This window comes from Dermochelys coriacea, chromosome 1, assembly GCF_009764565.3.
Source record: "Dermochelys coriacea isolate rDerCor1 chromosome 1, rDerCor1.pri.v4, whole genome shotgun sequence".
NCBI classification, from domain to species: Eukaryota; Metazoa; Chordata; order Testudines; family Dermochelyidae; genus Dermochelys; species Dermochelys coriacea.
In genome coordinates this window covers 258,428,346-258,446,555 of record NC_050068.2, presented here as the reverse complement: position 1 = coordinate 258,446,555, position 18,210 = coordinate 258,428,346, and the positions used below count along the sequence as shown (strand labels likewise).

The 18,210-nt window shown below is 56.3% G+C and overlaps 1 protein-coding gene across 2 annotated transcripts; it reads right to left on the bottom strand.

Annotated features, from left to right (window-relative positions):
- Window positions 1-901: 901 nt before the first annotated feature.
- Window positions 902-18,141, bottom strand: GGA1 (golgi associated, gamma adaptin ear containing, ARF binding protein 1). Of its 2 annotated transcripts, XM_038407516.2 has the most exons (17): window positions 17,755-18,141; window positions 15,339-15,423; window positions 13,477-13,552; window positions 12,688-12,786; window positions 12,003-12,126; window positions 11,325-11,425; window positions 9,486-9,566; window positions 8,778-8,915; window positions 8,523-8,604; window positions 7,918-8,025; window positions 7,406-7,561; window positions 6,241-6,296; window positions 4,905-5,077; window positions 4,492-4,781; window positions 4,115-4,284; window positions 3,226-3,336; window positions 902-3,027 (listed from the first exon to the last, which is right to left on the bottom strand). In XM_038407516.2, exons 1-17 carry the CDS (start codon window positions 17,783-17,785, stop codon window positions 2,917-2,919), a joined length of 1,992 nt encoding a protein of 663 aa, XP_038263444.1. In that variant the 5' UTR covers window positions 17,786-18,141; the 3' UTR covers window positions 902-2,916. The 2 variants fall into 2 exon arrangements, with proteins under 2 accessions (XP_038263444.1, XP_038263462.1); XM_038407534.2 differs by lacking the exon at window positions 7,406-7,561 and having other exon boundaries at window positions 17,755-17,976.
- Window positions 18,142-18,210: the final 69 nt, after the last annotated feature.

Genomic DNA, 18,210 nt, shown 5'->3' with positions numbered 1-18,210 from the left:
CAGCTTGTGACACGAGGACGTGCTGCAGCAGCCGCTGCAGAGGCTCCCACAGAAAACCCCAGGGGAAGAGGAAGTGGGCACAGTTACAAGCAGCCCGGCGAACTGCTTGGCTGCAAACAGCACTTGAACCTGGACCAAGACTGTTCAGTCAGGGGCCCCAGGAGTTCCTAGCAATCCCCTCCAGGGTGATACTGCTCAGCCCCGCAGAGCGCAGTCCCCTCCCGCCATCCTCCTTCAGCCTGGGAGCAGCAGGAGTGGCAGGCAGCACTTCCTGACATCAGCCTTGCACAGAAAAAGGAATTGAGAAAAGGGGGAGGGGCATTCCAGCCCAAAACAGGAGCAGGTGCTGCTCCCAGTCCAATGAGCCAAGACCATGAAATCCAGAGCAGCCCCTGCTAGGCAGCAAGAGGATTCGCTGCTCTCATTTGCACTGGCACTTGGTTCCTGCAGGGCAGTTCAGTGAATGAGGTCCAGGGAGGCTCCTGAGTTTCACGGCTAGGCTAATTGAGCTAGGGTGAGCGTCAAGGCCAGGTTTGGGTTTGACCGCAGGTTTGGCTGTCGTAGACAGAGCTCAAAGCGGGTGGAGGGCACCATCCAGCCCCTGTCTCTTACTGGGCATCCATGCTGTTTTTGTCTAGGCTGTAGTGTGCTGACATGGGCAGAAGGAATGGGGACACTTCCAGCGCGCTAGCACAGTGTTTTCCTCATGTCCGGCTGCACAGAGGAATCCCCACATTAGGGATGGAAAAGTTTCCCTGGCACCAACAGGGGGCACTCACCTATGGGAGGGCATAGGGACACTGACAGTGCAGGGGGTGGAGTTCCCATGGCTTACAGGTGTGGGACTCGCTGGTGACAGCAGGGGGTGCTCTACCCAAGCCTGGCTCAGGAAACACAGACATCAGGAAAGAACGCTCTTTATTTCCCATAAATACAGCAGATTTCGCGCCGGGCGGTTTTTTAAATCCTTTTCCATGTACAGAATTTGCACCGAAAAAATATATATACAAGTCTGTTCAAGAACCAACAAGATCTGCAAAGAAAATCCATACAAAACCCCTGAAAGAGACCAGAAAAGAAAATAAGACACAGCAGAGCCCCACCTCACAGAGGCCTTCCCTCCCACTCCATGCTCCACCCCCAAGCAATTCTGGTTCCTCCAAGACAGGAGCACAGCCCCACTGGTTGGCCTCTGACATTTGGATCCAGCCCTCACTCCTGGGCAAGGTCCCTATGCAGGAGCCCTCTTTCCAAAGCATCTCCAGGGAGAGGTTTTACCTATGACATGCAGGTCAGTTGAAAATAGACGGAGCCCTCCCAGCATAGGGCCTGAAGCCAGCCTGGAGGTGGGCAGGGGAAGAGGGGTTAGTGCAGCCTGCAAGCTGATCAGCAAGGTGAGGGTGTGGTGGGCAAGGATGCTACTTGCAGCTCAAGTATTAATCCATCTGCTTCCCTCTGTACCAGCATCATGGTCCAGCAGACACCAGTTTTGTGTCACAGTGATTGAACTGCTGGAATCCCTGATGCATGGAGAAAGACCTGCCCCTTATGTCAATCAGACAGATCAGGAGTTTCCCATCTCCCTCCAAAGAACCCCCTGGAAGCTGTGTTCCCTCATCACTAACCTGCACTGAGTCAGCCCCTCCGGGAACAGTGCTGAGAAATGCCCCTTTTCCTTTCCCCCGTACCAACAAGTGGGGCTCTACCAGCAGGGGAGCAGGGTCCCCCTTTGCATTCCTCAGGCAACTGCCTGCACTCTCCCGGGTGACAAGCGGGGTGTGGGGGGACTCCCCTGCTGGCCCATCCTCACAAGAGGGAGGAAATAAAACCCCCAACCCAAGGAGTTCAAATGGCGAGATGGAAGAAGGGCTTTTAGCTGCTTCTCACCCCAGGCTCCTGCAACAGGTGGGGAGGGGAGCTTGCGGGTTGGAATAGCCTGGCCCAAACGCAGGGGTGGAAACATGCTTAATACCTGCTCCTTTTCCTCACTGCTGCCCAAGAAGGCCATGCTGCTTTCTTGCTAGTCCTTCTCGCATATGGCATGTTGCCCCCTGCCCCACCATGCCCCTGACCACTCGCTGCAGTGGGACATAGTCTGAAGGGGCATGACCAGTTCAGAACCCCCTTCCCCTGCTCAAGTCAGTGGCTGGGAGCCAGGATGCAGCCCAGGTGCCAGGGAACTGAAGAACTCCCTGCTGGCATTACACAGCTTCCATGTCACAGAGCAGCCAGCCTCCCCAGCAAAGCTCTGACCCTGGGCGGGAGCCAAGGACTCTGGGAAACTTGCCCCCAGCAGGGACAGATGCCTGCTCTGCAGTGAAGGGTGGTCAGGGCCCCTCGTCCAGCCTGCTCCATTCGGGTTCTCGGGGTGATCCCACTGTGGGTAGGGAATCATGACGGGGTGGGGAGAGATGACTTGGGGCCCGGCTGCAAATGGGGAGCCTCCAAAGAGTTACCCCCAGAGGTGCCAGAGCAGAGTTTGCTAGGAGTAGGGACTGGATGGGGAGTCTGAAGCAGCTCCAGGGCGGGGAGCAGCAAAGGTCCTACATCAGAAGAGGAAGGAGGATCTCTGGATTCTGCCTCCAGGCCAGGGTTCGTTAGTGTTACTCTCAGCTGATCAATACACCTGCTGCTGAAGGGGAAGCGGGGTTAGAAGAAGAGCAGGATGGGAGGCTGGATTACAAGAGCAGGGAAGATGGTCAGAGCAGCTTCTTGCTCCATCCCCCACCCCCACCCTGTACTGAGCCGACACCCTCCTCCTCCTGGCTCTGCTCTCATCCGCCGGCCTTCACACACACTGCTGCTGCCCTGGCCCCCAGTGGCTGGTTCCAGAGTCAACACGCCAGCCCCAGGGGACTCCAGTCCTGCAGGCATGTGGAGTCCTTGGGATTCGGGAAAAGCACTCTAGCCATGGCCCTAGAGGCTGCCCCAGGACTCTGGAGGGGGGAACTGGTCCACGTCCCCCATTTCATTGTAGGTTTGCTCCCCCATGGTGAAGGTCAGCTTGTATCGTAGTCTCACTTTCTCCTGGGAAGAGAAGGGAAACGCAGTCAGGGGATGTGGTTTGAGACACCCACACACAGGAGGGCGGAAGGGACTCGGTAGAGCTGGCGTGAATATGGGAAAGAGAGGGAGCTGCAGGTCAGGGAGAGAGGCGTCAGCACCACCTGGCACAGGGAGACGCTTGCCCCAGGGGGCTGTGTGCAGCAGGCGAGGTGCTCTTACCTTCTGCGGGTTGGCGAGCAGCAGGACTTGGGTGATGGCAGTCGGGTGGACAATGGGGTTAAACGCTGGGAGCTCTGTCCCTGAGGGCGGCTGCAGCTTGACCTTCATCACCTATGGTGAGAGGCCGGGGGTGTCACCATCCGATACCCCCAGAGGAGGGCGACAGGGCCCAGCAGTCTAAACCCGAGTGTAGACACTGCCCCATGAGGGCAGGCACCCCCACCCGAGCCAGAAACTCCCCAGAGGGCACTCAGTCACTCCCAGCCCTCACTAGTAACTTAGCTGCCCCACAGCCCTCCCTGCCCGCTGATCTCAAAGCACTTCCCAGAGGACACGACACATCGTCGCCCTGCTTTACAGAGAGAGATGCTGAGGGGAAGTGACTTGCCAAGGTCACCCAACAGGTCAGTGGCAGAGCTGGAACTAGAGCCCGCATCCCCTGGCCCTCTTCACTGGATCATGTTTGGCCCCTGGACCAGAGATTTCCATTCACCGGGTGCGGAGGAACACAGCTATTAGCCGTGGGGTGGGGAGAGGAGAAGGAATGAACTCAGCCCCTAACTTGGAGCCCTCCCCACCCCAAATCTGCCTTCATTGCACTGTGTAGAAACAGACTGAGGAGCTGGGGTTCGTGCCCACCCACCCTGGAGCAGCCAAGCACCGAGATCACTTGGTTGGTGACCTGTCCAGACTCCTTCCTGAGAGAGATGGGCTGGTTCACTGACTATGAGCAGAGTGTAGACCATTCCCATTGCTGTGGGAGGGGTGAGGCGGGGCAGCAGAAACACAGCCTTTGCAAGTTCCCGAGATTGGGTCAGGAGCAGTAACTTCCCCACCCCACCCCCCAAGGGGATCCAGCCTTCTCCTCCCCCTGTCCTGGGGACGCTACCTTGGGGACAGCAGACTGAAAGACAATGTTGCGGATGGGCAGTGGGGCCGTGCTGAGCATGGAGATCACCACCACCAGCACGTCAGGCCGTTCGGGCAGAGAGTCTCGGGCAAAGTGGAAGAGGACCCGGAAGCCATGCTGGTCGTAGACCGTCACTGGGAGGATGCTGCCTGCAGGGAGGGGAGGCCAGGGAACAGCATCAATAGGAGCAGAGAGATGGGCACTGGCCGGAGCCTATCATGCTACACAGATATGGGATTGATGGAAACCCCCAGACGGGACAACCAACCCCCCTGGGCCCTCTCCTACACCCAGTCAGGGGAGGATTCCTTATAACCCTGCTGCCCTCAGCCAGCAGTCCCCTCCTGCTCACTCACTTGGTTTGATGGACTCCAGAGGCACTATGATGTTCGCCAGCGAGATCTCCTGGGGGGACGTGGGAGTGGGGAGCCCCAGTGGGGGTGGCACAGCTCCGGCCGGTGTGGGGGTGGTTCTCGGAAGCGTGGCAGGGGCAGGCTGCTCCAAGGGAGAGGGTTGGGGGGCCGCAGAGCTTGAGGAGATGCTCTGGAGCAGGGTGGGGGTGCTGCTGATGGCAGTCACTGAGGTGCCAGAGCTGGTCTTGTTCTGGAGGTCCCGTAATGTGAGCCGGGGGGGCGGCTGCTTCTCCCTGGCGGTGGAAGAGATAAGGGAGCAGGCCATTGGAACAAGCGCATGGTGCTTGGAAGAGGGCAAAGGAAAGGCCGGCTGATCCCGTCCGTTCCTCACCCCCGATCCTGGCCTTGGCTCTTACCATCGGACTTGCTGCGATTCTGGAGGCAGGGACTGTTGTAACAGAGTCTTCCCCAGCAGGTCCAGGTCATCCAAGCCACTGGTGACAGGGGAAGGGCCTGGGGCAGGTGTTCCTGCCTCTGCTTTACGTGCGGGAGCAGCTGGGATGGAGGGCAGGCTGGGCTCACCGCTATCCTGCAATGACAGCCAGAGGGCACTACAGCAAGGGACACGCCTGGCTCAACAGCCGGCCTGTACAACACTGCTCCCCAGCACTCTGGGCCTCTGCTCCCTACACAGGCCCTCTGCCCCACACGCCGCCGTCCGCGTCATACACGCCGCACTCCCCGTGCCCCACACGCCGCTCCCCACTCTGCCCCACACCACTGTCCACGTCACACACGCTGCTCCTCCCTCTGCCCCACACACCGCCATCCACATCACACATGCCATACTCCAGTGCCCCATATACTTCCATCCCTGTCACACACAGGGCCCCCCCACTCTGCCCCACGCACACCGCCATCCGTGTCACCCATGTCACACCCCCGTGCCTCACACGCCACCGTCCCCATCACACACACTGCACTCCCTTTGCCCCACACGCGGCCATCTGTGTCACACACGCCACGCCCCCCTCTCTGCCCCACACGCCGCCATTCTTATCACATACGCCACACCTGTGCCCCACATACCGCCATCTGTGTCACACACACTGCTCACCCCTCTGCCCCACCACTGTCCACGTCACACATGCCGCTCCCTCTCTGCCCCACACGCAGCCATCCATATCACACACGCCGCACTCCGTGCTCCACACACTGCTGTCCGTGTCACAAATGCCGCACTCCCTGTGCCCCATACACCACTATCCCCGTCACACACACCGCTCCCTCCTGCCCCACACACCGCCATCCACATCACACATGTCGCACCCCCTTCTGCCCCACACACCGCTGTCCAGGTCACACACACACCGCTCCCCCCTCTGCTCCACACCACTGTCCACATCATCCATGCCGCTCCCCTCTCTGCCCCACACACCGCCATCCACATCACACATGCCAGACTCCAGTGCCCCATATACTTCCATCCCCATCACACATGGGGCTCTCCACTCTGCCCCACACACACTGCTGTCCGTCACACATGCCACACCCCTGTGCCCCACACGCTGCCATCCCCGTCACACCCTGCACACATTCCTTCCGTCCCCATCACATATGCAGCACCACCCCCTCTACCCCACCATTCCCAGTGCGTATACATCAGCGCCCCATAGAACCATAATGCCTCATCTTGACGGTCTTCTCCTCCCTTTCTCACTAACTACTGCCCCTCTGCTCTAAGGCCATTACCTGGAAACTGTTCCAGCCGCTGCTGTCCACAGCCTGGGGAGACGGGTCATTCAGCCCTGTGAGAAGGAAAGAGCCAACGTGAGAAAAGAGTCCTGTGGGTAACTGAAGCGGGGGCTAACAGCCCGAGAGGTGGGCAGCTGCCAATCAGAGCTGTGTGGAGTGGAGAAGACATGCAGAGATGGAGGGCCAGGAAGAAAGCAAAGTGCCCCTAGTTTCCAGCCCTATCAGGTCTGGTCACTCCCCACTCTCTATCAGCTTCTTTCTCTGGTTCCAGGCTACTCAGTCGCCTTTCAGCACACAGGGAACAGGCAGGGACCCAAGAGAGTCAATGGCACAAGGTGGCCCCTCAAAAGGAGAGCGCTAACGTCACTTAACGATCCTACCCCCTGAGGCAGATGGAGGACAATCACTAAAGGGAACATCTTCAAAAGCCCCTAAGTGATTTAGGAGCCTATGTCCCATAGCAGCCTCCTTGGGAGTGTCATTCCCTGGCATCTACTCTGCTTCGGCAGCCTGCAGTGTCTGTTGGCAACATATCAGGACAAGGCAGCTCCCCGGGGCAACGTCAGCAGCCCCAGCGACCGAGTGTGTGGCCCTGAGGCAGAGATCCCCACCCCTCTGGGTTCGTAACCATTAGCTCCTGTGCTACGTTGTGTTTGCGCTCTAGAGGTTTATTTGACTCTAGGAAACGAGAGCTGCTTGCGAAGGGCCCAGGTGCTCGCAAGGCATGAAGACTCAGAAGCGAACGGGGGCAGTGTGGAGCAGTAACCTCTCAACCTGCCAGGACGTGTCTACACTCCCAGCCTGGGCAGACAGATTCGTGCTCATGGGGCTGAGCTTGGGTGCTAACAGTAGTGGTGTGGCTGTTGCCGCTCAGGCTCTCACGCCTACGTGACCCCTGAGTCTGAGCTCGGGGCGCCAGCCTGAGTCTCCGCCGGAGCCGCAACATCCCCACTGCTATTTGCAGCACGTTAGCTCGAGCCCCACTAGCGCAAGTCTGTCTGCCCTGCCCAGGTGGGGCGGCTCGCTGCCAGCTGCAGTGCAGACATACCCCGCCTGCCCCCCCCAAACACTCTCAGCCTTTTCCACCAGCAGCTCTCCCTCCTCGAGGCGCCGCTTGCTTCCAAACCACTCATTAACAGCTGAGCGTTTTCTCCCTCCTCACCGAGAGACATGAGCTCGTCATCCAGCAAGGAGACGGAGCTGGCTGGGTCAGGCACAGGGAGCATGGAGCCACCCGATAGGGTGGGTAAGGCTGGGTAGGAGGGGCCCAAAGCTGGCATGTCCAGTCCCGACAGGTCCAGGAGTGCTGAGGTGCTGCCTGTAGGGAGGACACAGAGGCTTTGACCACTGAGCAGCTGTAAGAGAGAAGTCCCCCCACCCCAGAATCTTCTCACTGCTGGGAGCTGGCTTGGTCACCAATCCGCCTTCTTACCCCCACACCCCTCTCCACTCCCCCTTCTGGCTTCAGCCTCACCCACGGTCTCTGATCTCCCCCTCCCAAAGCACCTCCTGCATGTCGCCTGGCTCATCAAGTGTCTTCCTCATCCCAGCTTCCCAATTACCCTGCTCCAGGCCCCCGACTGCACCCTTCCACCTCCTCTGCGACCGCCTGACTGCCACCTCCCCTGGCTGGATATCCCCTTTAACTCCCCTCCCTCCTTGAGGGCTCCTCACCTCTGAGGGGGCCGGCCACAGTCTCTCCATTGATCTCCTCTCCTCTCACGAGCTGCTTGTACAGGTTGATCACCTGGGTCAGGTTGTCATTGGCTTGCAGGATTTCCGCTGCAATAGAAGGGGAGGGGGATTTGAAGGCAGAAGAGGAGGTGGGGTGTCAAGGGGCAGCCCGGCCACGTGCCCTGTCCCTCTACAGATTGGGGCAGAGGAGAGCCAGGGAACTGACTCTTTGCTTTGGCAAAGACATCTTTGTTATCGCAGCCCCATGCCCCAGAACAATCACTCATAGCCTGGGTTATCCTCCAATCTGCCACACACCCCTCCACCATTGCACTTTCAATGGCATGTTCTTAAGGGGTGAACGTAAGTTCCCCCGATTCACTGTCTGGCAACGCACCGTGCACAGCTGGGCTTCCCCCAGCACGTGCTTGCAGATCAGCCCCCCTCATCCCAGGGGGGTGGCGCAGCGGGCAGGGTGGGGACGGGCTGCAGGCTGCCTAGCAATGCAATGTCGGCCACAGCTGAAGGGGAGGTTCACTGGGGCCTGGCGGAAGGGTAAGCGAGGGAGGCTGTGCTGCGCTGCGCTGGTGGGCGGCTCAGCTTACCTAATGCCTCGTCGTTGTCCTCTGTGTCGCTGGCGAGCCGGAAGAGCATGGGCCTCAGGCGCTCGCAGCGCTGGTACAGCTCCTGGGGGAGAGAAAGGGGGCGGAGGTGGGCGGCGGGGAAGCGCTCGGAAGGGTACGGGGAAAGGGAGATGGCAGGAGCTGCAGAGTAAAAACCCACTTCACCCTAGGGCCCCTCTACCTCACCCCGGTGTGAGACACAAAGGGAAGGGACTCTGGGGCAGCAACCGCCCTCACCTTCATGAGGTCCTCGCTGCTCTCCGTCGTCTCCCCCTTGCTGTAGCTGGTTACCATCTCTGTCAGCAGCTTCACGTTGTTGTTCACCTCCTCGATGGCATTCGTACGCTTGGAGATCTTCTCCATTCGCTTCTGGTCCTGGAGTGGGAGGAGCAGATGGGTGAGGGGGGTCTGACGTCCTCCCTCCCCACAAGTTGGGACTGGGACGGCTTCGATAGCGAGCAGAGCGGCTTCCCCCTTCAAACGACATCTGGAGAGAGCAGGGCTGGGAGGGGCTCCTCCTGGAATGGTTTCAGCTTGGGTGGAGAGATTCAGTTTACACTGGTGACTATCCAGCACCCATTGCATGGCACAGGGGCTGGGATTGCACCAGCAGAGGGCGCCACAGCAGGGTAGGTGCTCTAGGAACGCCCTCTGTGCCCATGTCCCATGCTCCCCTCCACCTCCACCTGACTGAGAAGAGCAGAATTTACTTCCAAATACCAGGGATCTCTCTCCTCACCCCCCTATTGGCCCCTCCCCGATGTCATGGGAATTGGGATCCCTTGCTTGCCAGGTCAATACGGGGATGCAAGCACACAGGCCATATCTTCCACCCCATCCCAGGACCTCTCTGCATCCTGTGCCAGGCTTCTCCTCCCTGGCAGTGGGCGGAGGATAAATCATCAGAGCCCCTTCCCTGGTGACAGCTTGTACGAGGAAATTCACCTCCTGAACCATTTCCTTGATGAGCTTGTTGGCAGCCCGGAGGTCCTCAGAATGGGAGCTTTTCAGCAGGCGAGCCAGCATCTGCAAGAGAGAGAGGGAGGCATGTGGACCGGGGCAGAGAAGGCAATTCCAAGCCTGGGTTGCTGGCAGCAGGGGTCACTCTAAAGCAGATGGTTCCCAGACAGACTGTTCCGTTAACCCAGAACTAAGGCTGGGGGATCGCTGGTAAATAGAACACCCAGGCCCTCAGCACAGGGAAGACCCTGAACGTTTGAGAGTCCAGTTAAAGGACCACAAATGACCTCAAAGGCAGGCGGCAAAGGGAAACATAACTAGGCTTGTGCCTTTGTTTGTGTGCTTCTTTCAAAGTCAAAGGTCCCCCAACACGCCACACACACACACACACACACACACACACACACACACACACTTTTTTTCCCGGCTTATTTTATTACATTAGAAATTCCGGTATTGTCTGCCCCAGCAGACGGTATGGGGAGCTGGAGAACGACTTCCCCAGCACAGAGGAAATTAAACCTGATTAACAGAGAAAAGTGACACCTGACATGAGGGATTTTCCCTCTAGCCCAGTCTACACACAGTTTTGGTCTTAGTGCAGCTATGCTGGCTGGGGGAGTGTTTTCCCTAGTACCAGGAATGGCAGCACAACCCCCAGAGTGGCATTTATACCACGTTAAAGGTGCTTACACTGGCCTACCTTACTCCCCATCCCATATAAGACTAGCCATACAGGTCAGCACACAGCACAGTTACGGTGGTATAACTATGCCCACGCTGGGAGTGTGTGTGTGAGGTGGGGTGGGGTAGTTTCCAGCTTTAACTCTATCAGTATCGTCAAAGTACCACAACTCATGTGTTTAGCCATGTCCCAGACTCGTTAAAGCATTGCTTTCGTTAATGCCAATGAATAACCCTCTGGGAGTAAAACTCTCTCTGTTAGCTTCCGACCCAGTGCCCTTCCCATAGGGACTCTGAATGCTCCTTGCACACCCATCCACTCACCCTCACACCCACACCCACACCTTGGAGTCATCACCAAGTAGTTGTTCCAACAACAGGTGACTTTCAGGAAAAGGGGAAAGCCACTTTTCCAGACGCTTCTCTACAAACACTTTGTCTGATCAACACTGGACCCTGCCGCCAAGTCTCCTGTGCAGGGCGCTGCACAGTGAAGAGCTGGGATCCCGGCCTGGCTGCCACTGGAAACGGCTGGACAGCCTTGACTATGGAGTTGCTGCCAGAGGAGCCTGATTTCAGCTCTCCCCGTTTTAAGAGCATCGGCACTGCCAGAGAGGAAGAGAGCGGTAGCTTATCCGTCTGGTATCGCAACTGTGAGGGAGCCGACGCTGGATGGTTCAAGGAAGGCTTAAACAATTGGGCCAGAAGTGTCCTGGGGGGAGGGAGAGGAAGAGTGTCTGCACTCGGAGCTGCAATCAGTTTATGCCAAGTGGCAAGAGGAGCCATCTCCCCGGTAATATTAGGGTGGCTGCTATTCATTCATACGAGTGTCAATGCTAGGTCATACTAGTCCCCTTGCTATTGCCCTACTCAGTATCCAGTGGCATCAAGTTCAATAGGTCAAACAGCAAGTCTCTCTCTTTCTAAGCGCCCGATTCAGAGTCCACTGACATCAGTGGGAATCTCTCTACTGGTTTGCTTTGATCACGCCCTAAGCCTGTCCCTGTCCTGAGCACAGCACACAGCAGGCGAATGAGCTCCTGGTCCTGTTGCTGAGCCAGCCAGCCCCACGGGTGGAGATGAGTGAGCACAGATGCAGGAAGGCCAGGCCTTCTGCTCCTCCTCCCACAGAGCCCTCACCTTGGACTTCTCCTCGTCATCAAAGATGATGTTCTTGGGCCGGGGGGGAGGCAGGGGCAAGGGAGCCTCATCCGGCAGCTTCGGATCGCACTTCACGATTCCTTCAGGGGAGAGGAGCAGAGACATCAGCGGGCCCAGCTCTCACCTTACTGGGGCAGTGCTGGGGTTACCAGATGGCTGATCTGCTAACCATTCTCCAGGAAGCCCTGCTCTAGGTCTCACACAATGGACATCTTCTTTCCCTCTGGTCGGTCCAATCCAGCTCTGCGTCAGGTTTAAGGATGGGGGCCATGCTCCACCCACCCCCTGCTTCAGCTGTGCATTGTCTTAAGCATCTCCAAGTCCCCACTAGCAGGAAATCATCCCAGTCATTTCATGTATCACATGTCCTGGTCTGCCATAACCCTATTATTCCTATGGCCCCACCTCTTATGAAGCCACATCTGCTGGGGGCTGGTGAGGAAGACAGATGTCACATCCCCTTTCACCCTACACACAGGTCAGACCACCAGTGACTCTCCCCCTCTTATTGGGATTGCTCCCTCCGGCCTCTGAACTGCACAGCCCATACAGCGGCTAGGCCAGGCCTGAGCACAGAGAAGGCCAGAATCCAGCCTGGACCCAGCTTCTGCTATGCAAAGGAAGGCCCTTGCCCCAAAGGAGATACCTGGCTCTCACCTTGTTTCTTCAGCATCTGATAGGCCTCTGTGATCTTCACTTCCTGAGGCAGCCCCAGTGTCCAGCTGTACATCAGCTCCAGGATTTTCAACTTCACCTTCTCAGGAGTCCGGATGCCTAGATACTGAGGGGAGAGGTGGGCAGAGCTGATCCACACACGGCCAACCTCCCTGGGAGAAGTGAGATGGCTCCCAACAGACAATGGAAGGGAAGGAAGGAGTGAGTAACGGCCCTTGCAACATGCCCCTTACTGTGGTTGGCCTCCAGCACAGGGGGGCTGGGTGAAGCCCTGACGGCCAGAGTTTATATGAGATCCCAGTCAGTACCAGCCAGTGTGGGGCAGCCCTCAGACATAGTGAGATGACGGGCCAGTTTAAGTCCCATCTGCCCGGCAAGGGAAAGGTGCATATGGGGAGATTCCTCCGCAGAGAGGAGTTTATAGTGGCCAACAAGAAGCTGCCTTGCTATGTCCCAATGGATCACAGAGGGAGGCGAACCGAGTCCCCCTCCCCCAATACATACATTCACTCCCAGCAATGGCCTCCTTTGGGAGCACACAGAGAACGCAGATCTGCACAGGTTGGGGGGTGGGGAAATCCCTACCCCAGCTCCACCTCTCTCTATGTCCCGCACTGGCTCCTCCCAGCCCGACATCCCGCACTGCCATCAGGGCGCTGGCACCCACCTTGGGCGACACCACCTTGATGAGCTCGTTGAGGAAGCGGAACTTGCCCACCTCGCCGTGGAAGCGCTTGCCGCAGTTCTTCATGCAGGTCTCCAGCACCTGAGAGAGCAGAGGCCGCGTGCCAGTCAGCAGGCGGAGGAGCCGGCTCCCCTTTGCAGGACTGACCCCGCAGAACGAGGAAAAGGGGAAACTGGGCCCCACGTCCTGGCTCGTGGGGTCAGGGTCACCGGGGAGGGACCCCTGGCTGCCTCTGTTGCTCCCTTCCATTTCATATCACAGGCGTCAGCCTTCTGACTGAGGGGAACAATCTGTCCCCACAAAGGGTGGGCGCAGAGGCAGACGTGGTTGCCTGAAACACACAGCAGACCACGGGAGGGGAGAAACAGCTGGTGGGAACGTCCTCTGGGCTCCCTCCCGCACCCTAGAGAAACAGGCAGTGAACCCCCATGCTCACATTAGAGAGAGAGTGTGTGTGTGTGTATCCATCAGAGACACGGAAAACACGGGAGCTCACAGCAGAGGCATTCACAGCACTAGCTCGGACTAGTCTACGAGGGGCCTGATCCAAGGCCCATTTAAGCCGCGCCCACTAATTCCCTCTGGGGTAAGATTCCCCCACTTCACCCATGCGCAGAGCTCTACCAGCCCTCCCTGACAGCCTGGGTGCACCAGGGCTTTAGCTGAGCAATACGGGAGAGTCTCCACAGCCCAAAGAGCAAAACAGGGCAGGGCACCCCCCCAGCCCTGGCCTTTAATGTGTCTAACCCGTCTGGAGAGCCTCTCCCTTACCGTTAAGGCCTGGATGGCTTCCCATTCCTGTGGAGACTGGATCTTGTGAGCTAAAAGTCGGGTGGCAAGCGGGGGACTGGAAGAGGAAAAAGCACAGTGGTTGTAGGGAAACAGCATGACCTAAAGGATACAGCTCTGGACTGGGACTCAGGAGACTGGGTTAATTTCCTGGCTGTGCCACTGGCCTGCTGGGTGACCTTGGGGGGAGTCACTTCCCCAGTCTGTGCCTCAGTTTCCCCATCTGTAAAATGGGGACAATAATACTGGTTTCCATTGTAAAGCACTTTGAGATCTATTGATGAAAAACCTCTATATAAGGGCTAGGTATTATTATTATTAATGAGAAATGGACCTGCATCTCTCCAGGGGACACAGGTCTTGCTCGGTACCACTGGGTATTCACAAAGTCCTTACAGGGCCCTGAAAGTGTTTGGGGCAAAGGGGCTAGTTTCAATAGCACACGACAACTTCATTAATTAACTGGATCTCAAAATCTCTGTAGGAATCCTTCACTGCCCCATTAATGCAGCTGCCTCTGGGGTGGCATGTACCTGTGATTCTGCACAAGCAAAGCTACACTGCAATGTCATAATTGGGGGAGGGGGGAAGAGAAGAGTGGTCTCCCAATGTGAAACTTTAAAGGCACCTTCAGGTTGGCATAATGTAACTATCTTTGTAGGAATTTGGCCAGGACTCCTGTTCTCACAAAAAGAGCCATGGGCCAGAAGCAACCAGGACCTCAGTTTTACATCTCATCAAGTAGTAACATCCCCCCTCTGCTCCCTCAAACACCATGGCAAGCGGAAGCGCTTGAAAGACATACTGAAAGTACACCCATCTACCCAACAAACTGGGAGGACTTGGCACAGAACATAATACAGCGGTGCCACACCATACTACAAGCCACAGCTCACTTTGAGGAGAACAGGCGTGCTCATGAGACAGAGAAGTGACAAAGGAGGAAAGAACAACTATGTCTCCTCCAAAATTACACCTGTCACTTCTGTGGGAAAATCTGCAGGGCACCAATTGAGCTCCTCAGCCACCTAAAAACCCACCAATGAATCCCCTTGGCACTGAGGGACAGCCAAAGAGGAGCAGGGCACAGTACTGCCTCAGAGAGAAGAAAGAGTGCCACGTACTGGGCTTTTATGCCATTTCCTGAAGCAGAAGGACTTTTCCCTGAGAGGTTCTCCCTGATTCAAGCACAGACTCAGAATGACCCTGCTTAGCTTATAAGATTGTGCATTTGGAATCCAGGTGTGCAGCCAGGAGTTGTCAGAGCAGTGGTTCTCAACCAGGGGCACACATACCCCTGGGGGTACGCAGAGATCTTTCAGGGGTACATCTACTCATCTAGATATTTGTCTAGTTTTACAACAGGCTACCTAGAGAGCCACAGCCTTCCCTAGAGTGGTGCGGGGCAGAAGTGACAAATCAGTCACTTCCAGACTGACCGCTCCGGCCAATCTCAAAGTGCAGGGCCCGGAGCAGTTGTCCTGATTCGCCAAGGGACAGCTCTGTAGAGAGCACTAGCAAAGTCACTACAAACTAAAATGTCCTACAGACAATGACTTGTTTAAACTGCTCTATCTACTATACACTAAAATGTAAGTACAACATTTATATTCCAATTGATTTATTTTATAATTACATGGTAAACATGAGAAAACAAACAATTATTCAGTAATAGTGGCTGAGACTCTTTTGTATTTTTATGTCTGATTTTGTAAGCAAGTAGTTTTTAAGTGAGGTGTAACTTGTGGTACCCAAAACAAATCAGACTTCTGAAAGGGGTACAGTAGTCTGGAAAGGTTGAGAGCCACTGTGTTAGGGGGAGGAAGGAGAAAGAGTGTACTCGCCCTTCTAGCTCCTTATTCAGCTGCTCACAGAAAGCATTGATGCTGTCCCAGTCCAGATCCTTGTTGAGAGGATTCGTAGCCCTGTCTGGATGTGAGAGAGAAGAAATGAGAGTATCCTGTCAGAAAGAGAATCTCCCACCCAGTGAGGATCAGCCACACAGGTTGTAAGGGTGGGGTGTAATATCAACTCCACCCACTAACTCCTGAGTCTGGCCTTTCACAAGCTGCATTAACAGAGGCTCACACTGAGGGGAGAGCAGACCCTCCACATGCCTCCCCCAAAGGGGTCAAAACTGGAACTGAGATGAAAGTTAGTAAAATACCATGGCAGGAAGTTTGCAAACATTACCTGCAGGTGAAGTCAAGGTGGGGGAGGGGATCAGCGCCACCTCACAGAGAATCACTGAGGTGTAGGGCTAGAAGGTACTTTGAGAAGTCATCAACTTCAGCCCCCTGCACTGAGACAGGCCCAAGTAAACCTAGATCATCCCTGATGGGTGTTTGTCCAGCCTGTTCTTAAACTTCCAAGAGTGGGGATTCCACAACGGCCCTTGGAAGCCTGTTCCAGAGCTTGACTACCTTCCAGTTAGAAAGTTTTTCCTCAGATCGAACCTAAATCTCCCTTGCTGCAGATTAAGCCCCATTACTTCTTGTCCTACCTTCAGTGGACATAGAGAACAATTGGTCACCGTCCTCTTTATAACAGCCCTTAATATATTGGAAGACTATTATCAGGTCTCCCCTCAGTCTTCTGTTCTCAAGTATAAACATACCCAGTTTCTTTAACCTTTCCTCATAAGTCAGGTTTTCAAAACCTTTTATAATTTTTGTTGCTCTCCTTCCGGGTTGTCCAATTGGTCTACATCCTTCCTAAAGTATGGCACCCAAAATTGGACCCAGTACTCCAGCTGAGGCCTCACCTGTGCAGAGTATAGCAGTACAATTACTTCCTGTGTCTAAGGGCTTGCCTACACTTACTGATGTGTGGCAATCAATGCATCGGCAGTGGATTTAGTTGGTCTAGTGAATAAGAAGCGCAAAGGGATTTGATGGGATAGCGTCTCCCTTTCACATAGGGTAGTGTGGACCCTGTAGTACATAGATCTAAATATGTCAACTTCAGCTAGGTTAGTAATGTAACTTAGATCGATTTCCCCCCGTAGTGTAGACACGGCCTTACATATGACACTCCTGTTCATATACCCCAAATGACATTAGCTCTTTTCACAACTGCATCATGTTGTTGACTCGTATTCAATTTGTGATCTACTAAAGCCCCCCAGATCCTTTTCAGTAGTGCTACCACCTAGTTTCTCCCTATTTTGTAGTTGTGCATTTGATTTTTTCTTCCCGAGGTACTTTGCACTTGTCTTTATGGGATTTCATCTTGTTGGTTTCAGACAAATTCTCTAATTTGCCAAGGTCCTTTTGAATTCTAATCCTGTCCTGCAACATGCTTGGAAGCCCTCCCAGTTTGGCGTAATCTACAAATTTTATAAGCATACTGTCCACTCCATTATCCTTCATTAATGACTTGTCAGGAGAGCATAAATGAATGATGGGAGTGGATCTGGATCAGAGTTTGGGTGGCTGGTGGATCTGTATTGTGGCAATACCGAGGCCCCAACCAGACATCAAGGCCCCACTGTACTAGGCACTGCACACACAAATATGAAAGGAGAGACCCTGCCCCAAAGAGTTTATAATCTAAAAATCTAAATGCATGATTGAGAGACAACAGGCGCGCACACCGAAGAGATGGAGGAGCACAAGTTAACATCAACAGGAGAACAAACTGTGTATCTGAGGGTGCAGTGGCTTGAGAACAAGCCTAAAAGAGAGGGACACTGACACCCCCACAGATCAGAGTTGGGGGCAGAACTGGTCACGGCAGGGGTGGGTGCGTTTGGAGGAGCAGGGGCCGGGGGGCCAGGCCGTGAGGTGGGCTCTCTGGTCTGGCAGGGGTGGGGGCGATTGGCAGGGGTGGGCGGCCTACGGCCCAGCTGATCTGGAACGTGCTGTGGAAGCGAGCAGGGAGTGTGGGGGGGTTGATCCGGATCACGCTGCGGCGCCGACGGAGGGACGGGGTGTGTGTGTGTGTGTGGGGGGGGGGTTGATCCGGATCACGCTGCGGCGCCGACGGAGGGACGGTGTGTGTGTGTGGGGAGGGGGAGGGGGGGTTGATCCGGATCACGCTGCGGCGCCGACGGAGGGACGGTGGGGGTGTGTGTGTGTGTGGGGGGGTTGATCCGGATCACGCTGCGGCGCCGACGGAGGGACGGCGGGTGTGTGTGTGGGGGGGGTTGATCCGGATCACGCTGCGGCGCCGACGGAGGGACGGTTGATCCGGATCCCCGGGCGGCCGGGGCCGCAGGTGTCCGCGCGGAAGGCCCCGTTGCCCCCCAGCCCCACTCACTGATCCATGACTCCAGCGTGTCCGACTCCATGGCGGCTCGTGCGGGCCTCCGCCGCCCCTTGGCTTAAAAGGGCAACGTCCTTTCCGCCCTCCCGGCCCGGCGGCGCGGAGCCATCGAGATCGGGGAGACCCGTCTAGAGCGCCGCTACGGAGACCATGGAGCTCCCTAGCGTCCGCATAGAGCGTCTCAGGAATCACAACGCCGCGCGGCCTTCCGCTAGAGCGCCACCTCCGCTAGCGCGTCAGCGCCGGAAACCAGAGCGCTCAGGACGGGAAGAGTCCGCCGCGCCACGGGCCAACAGAAGAGACGAAGGGGAAGAACTGTCTAGAAGCCGTTGCGTGTGTGCCATAGAGACCATGTGGCGGCGCTAGAGCGTCGGGAACAGGACGGCGCCATAGAGCCCAACTTCCAGCAGGGCGTTTGTCCCGGTGGGCGGCTGGCTGCCTGTGATTGGG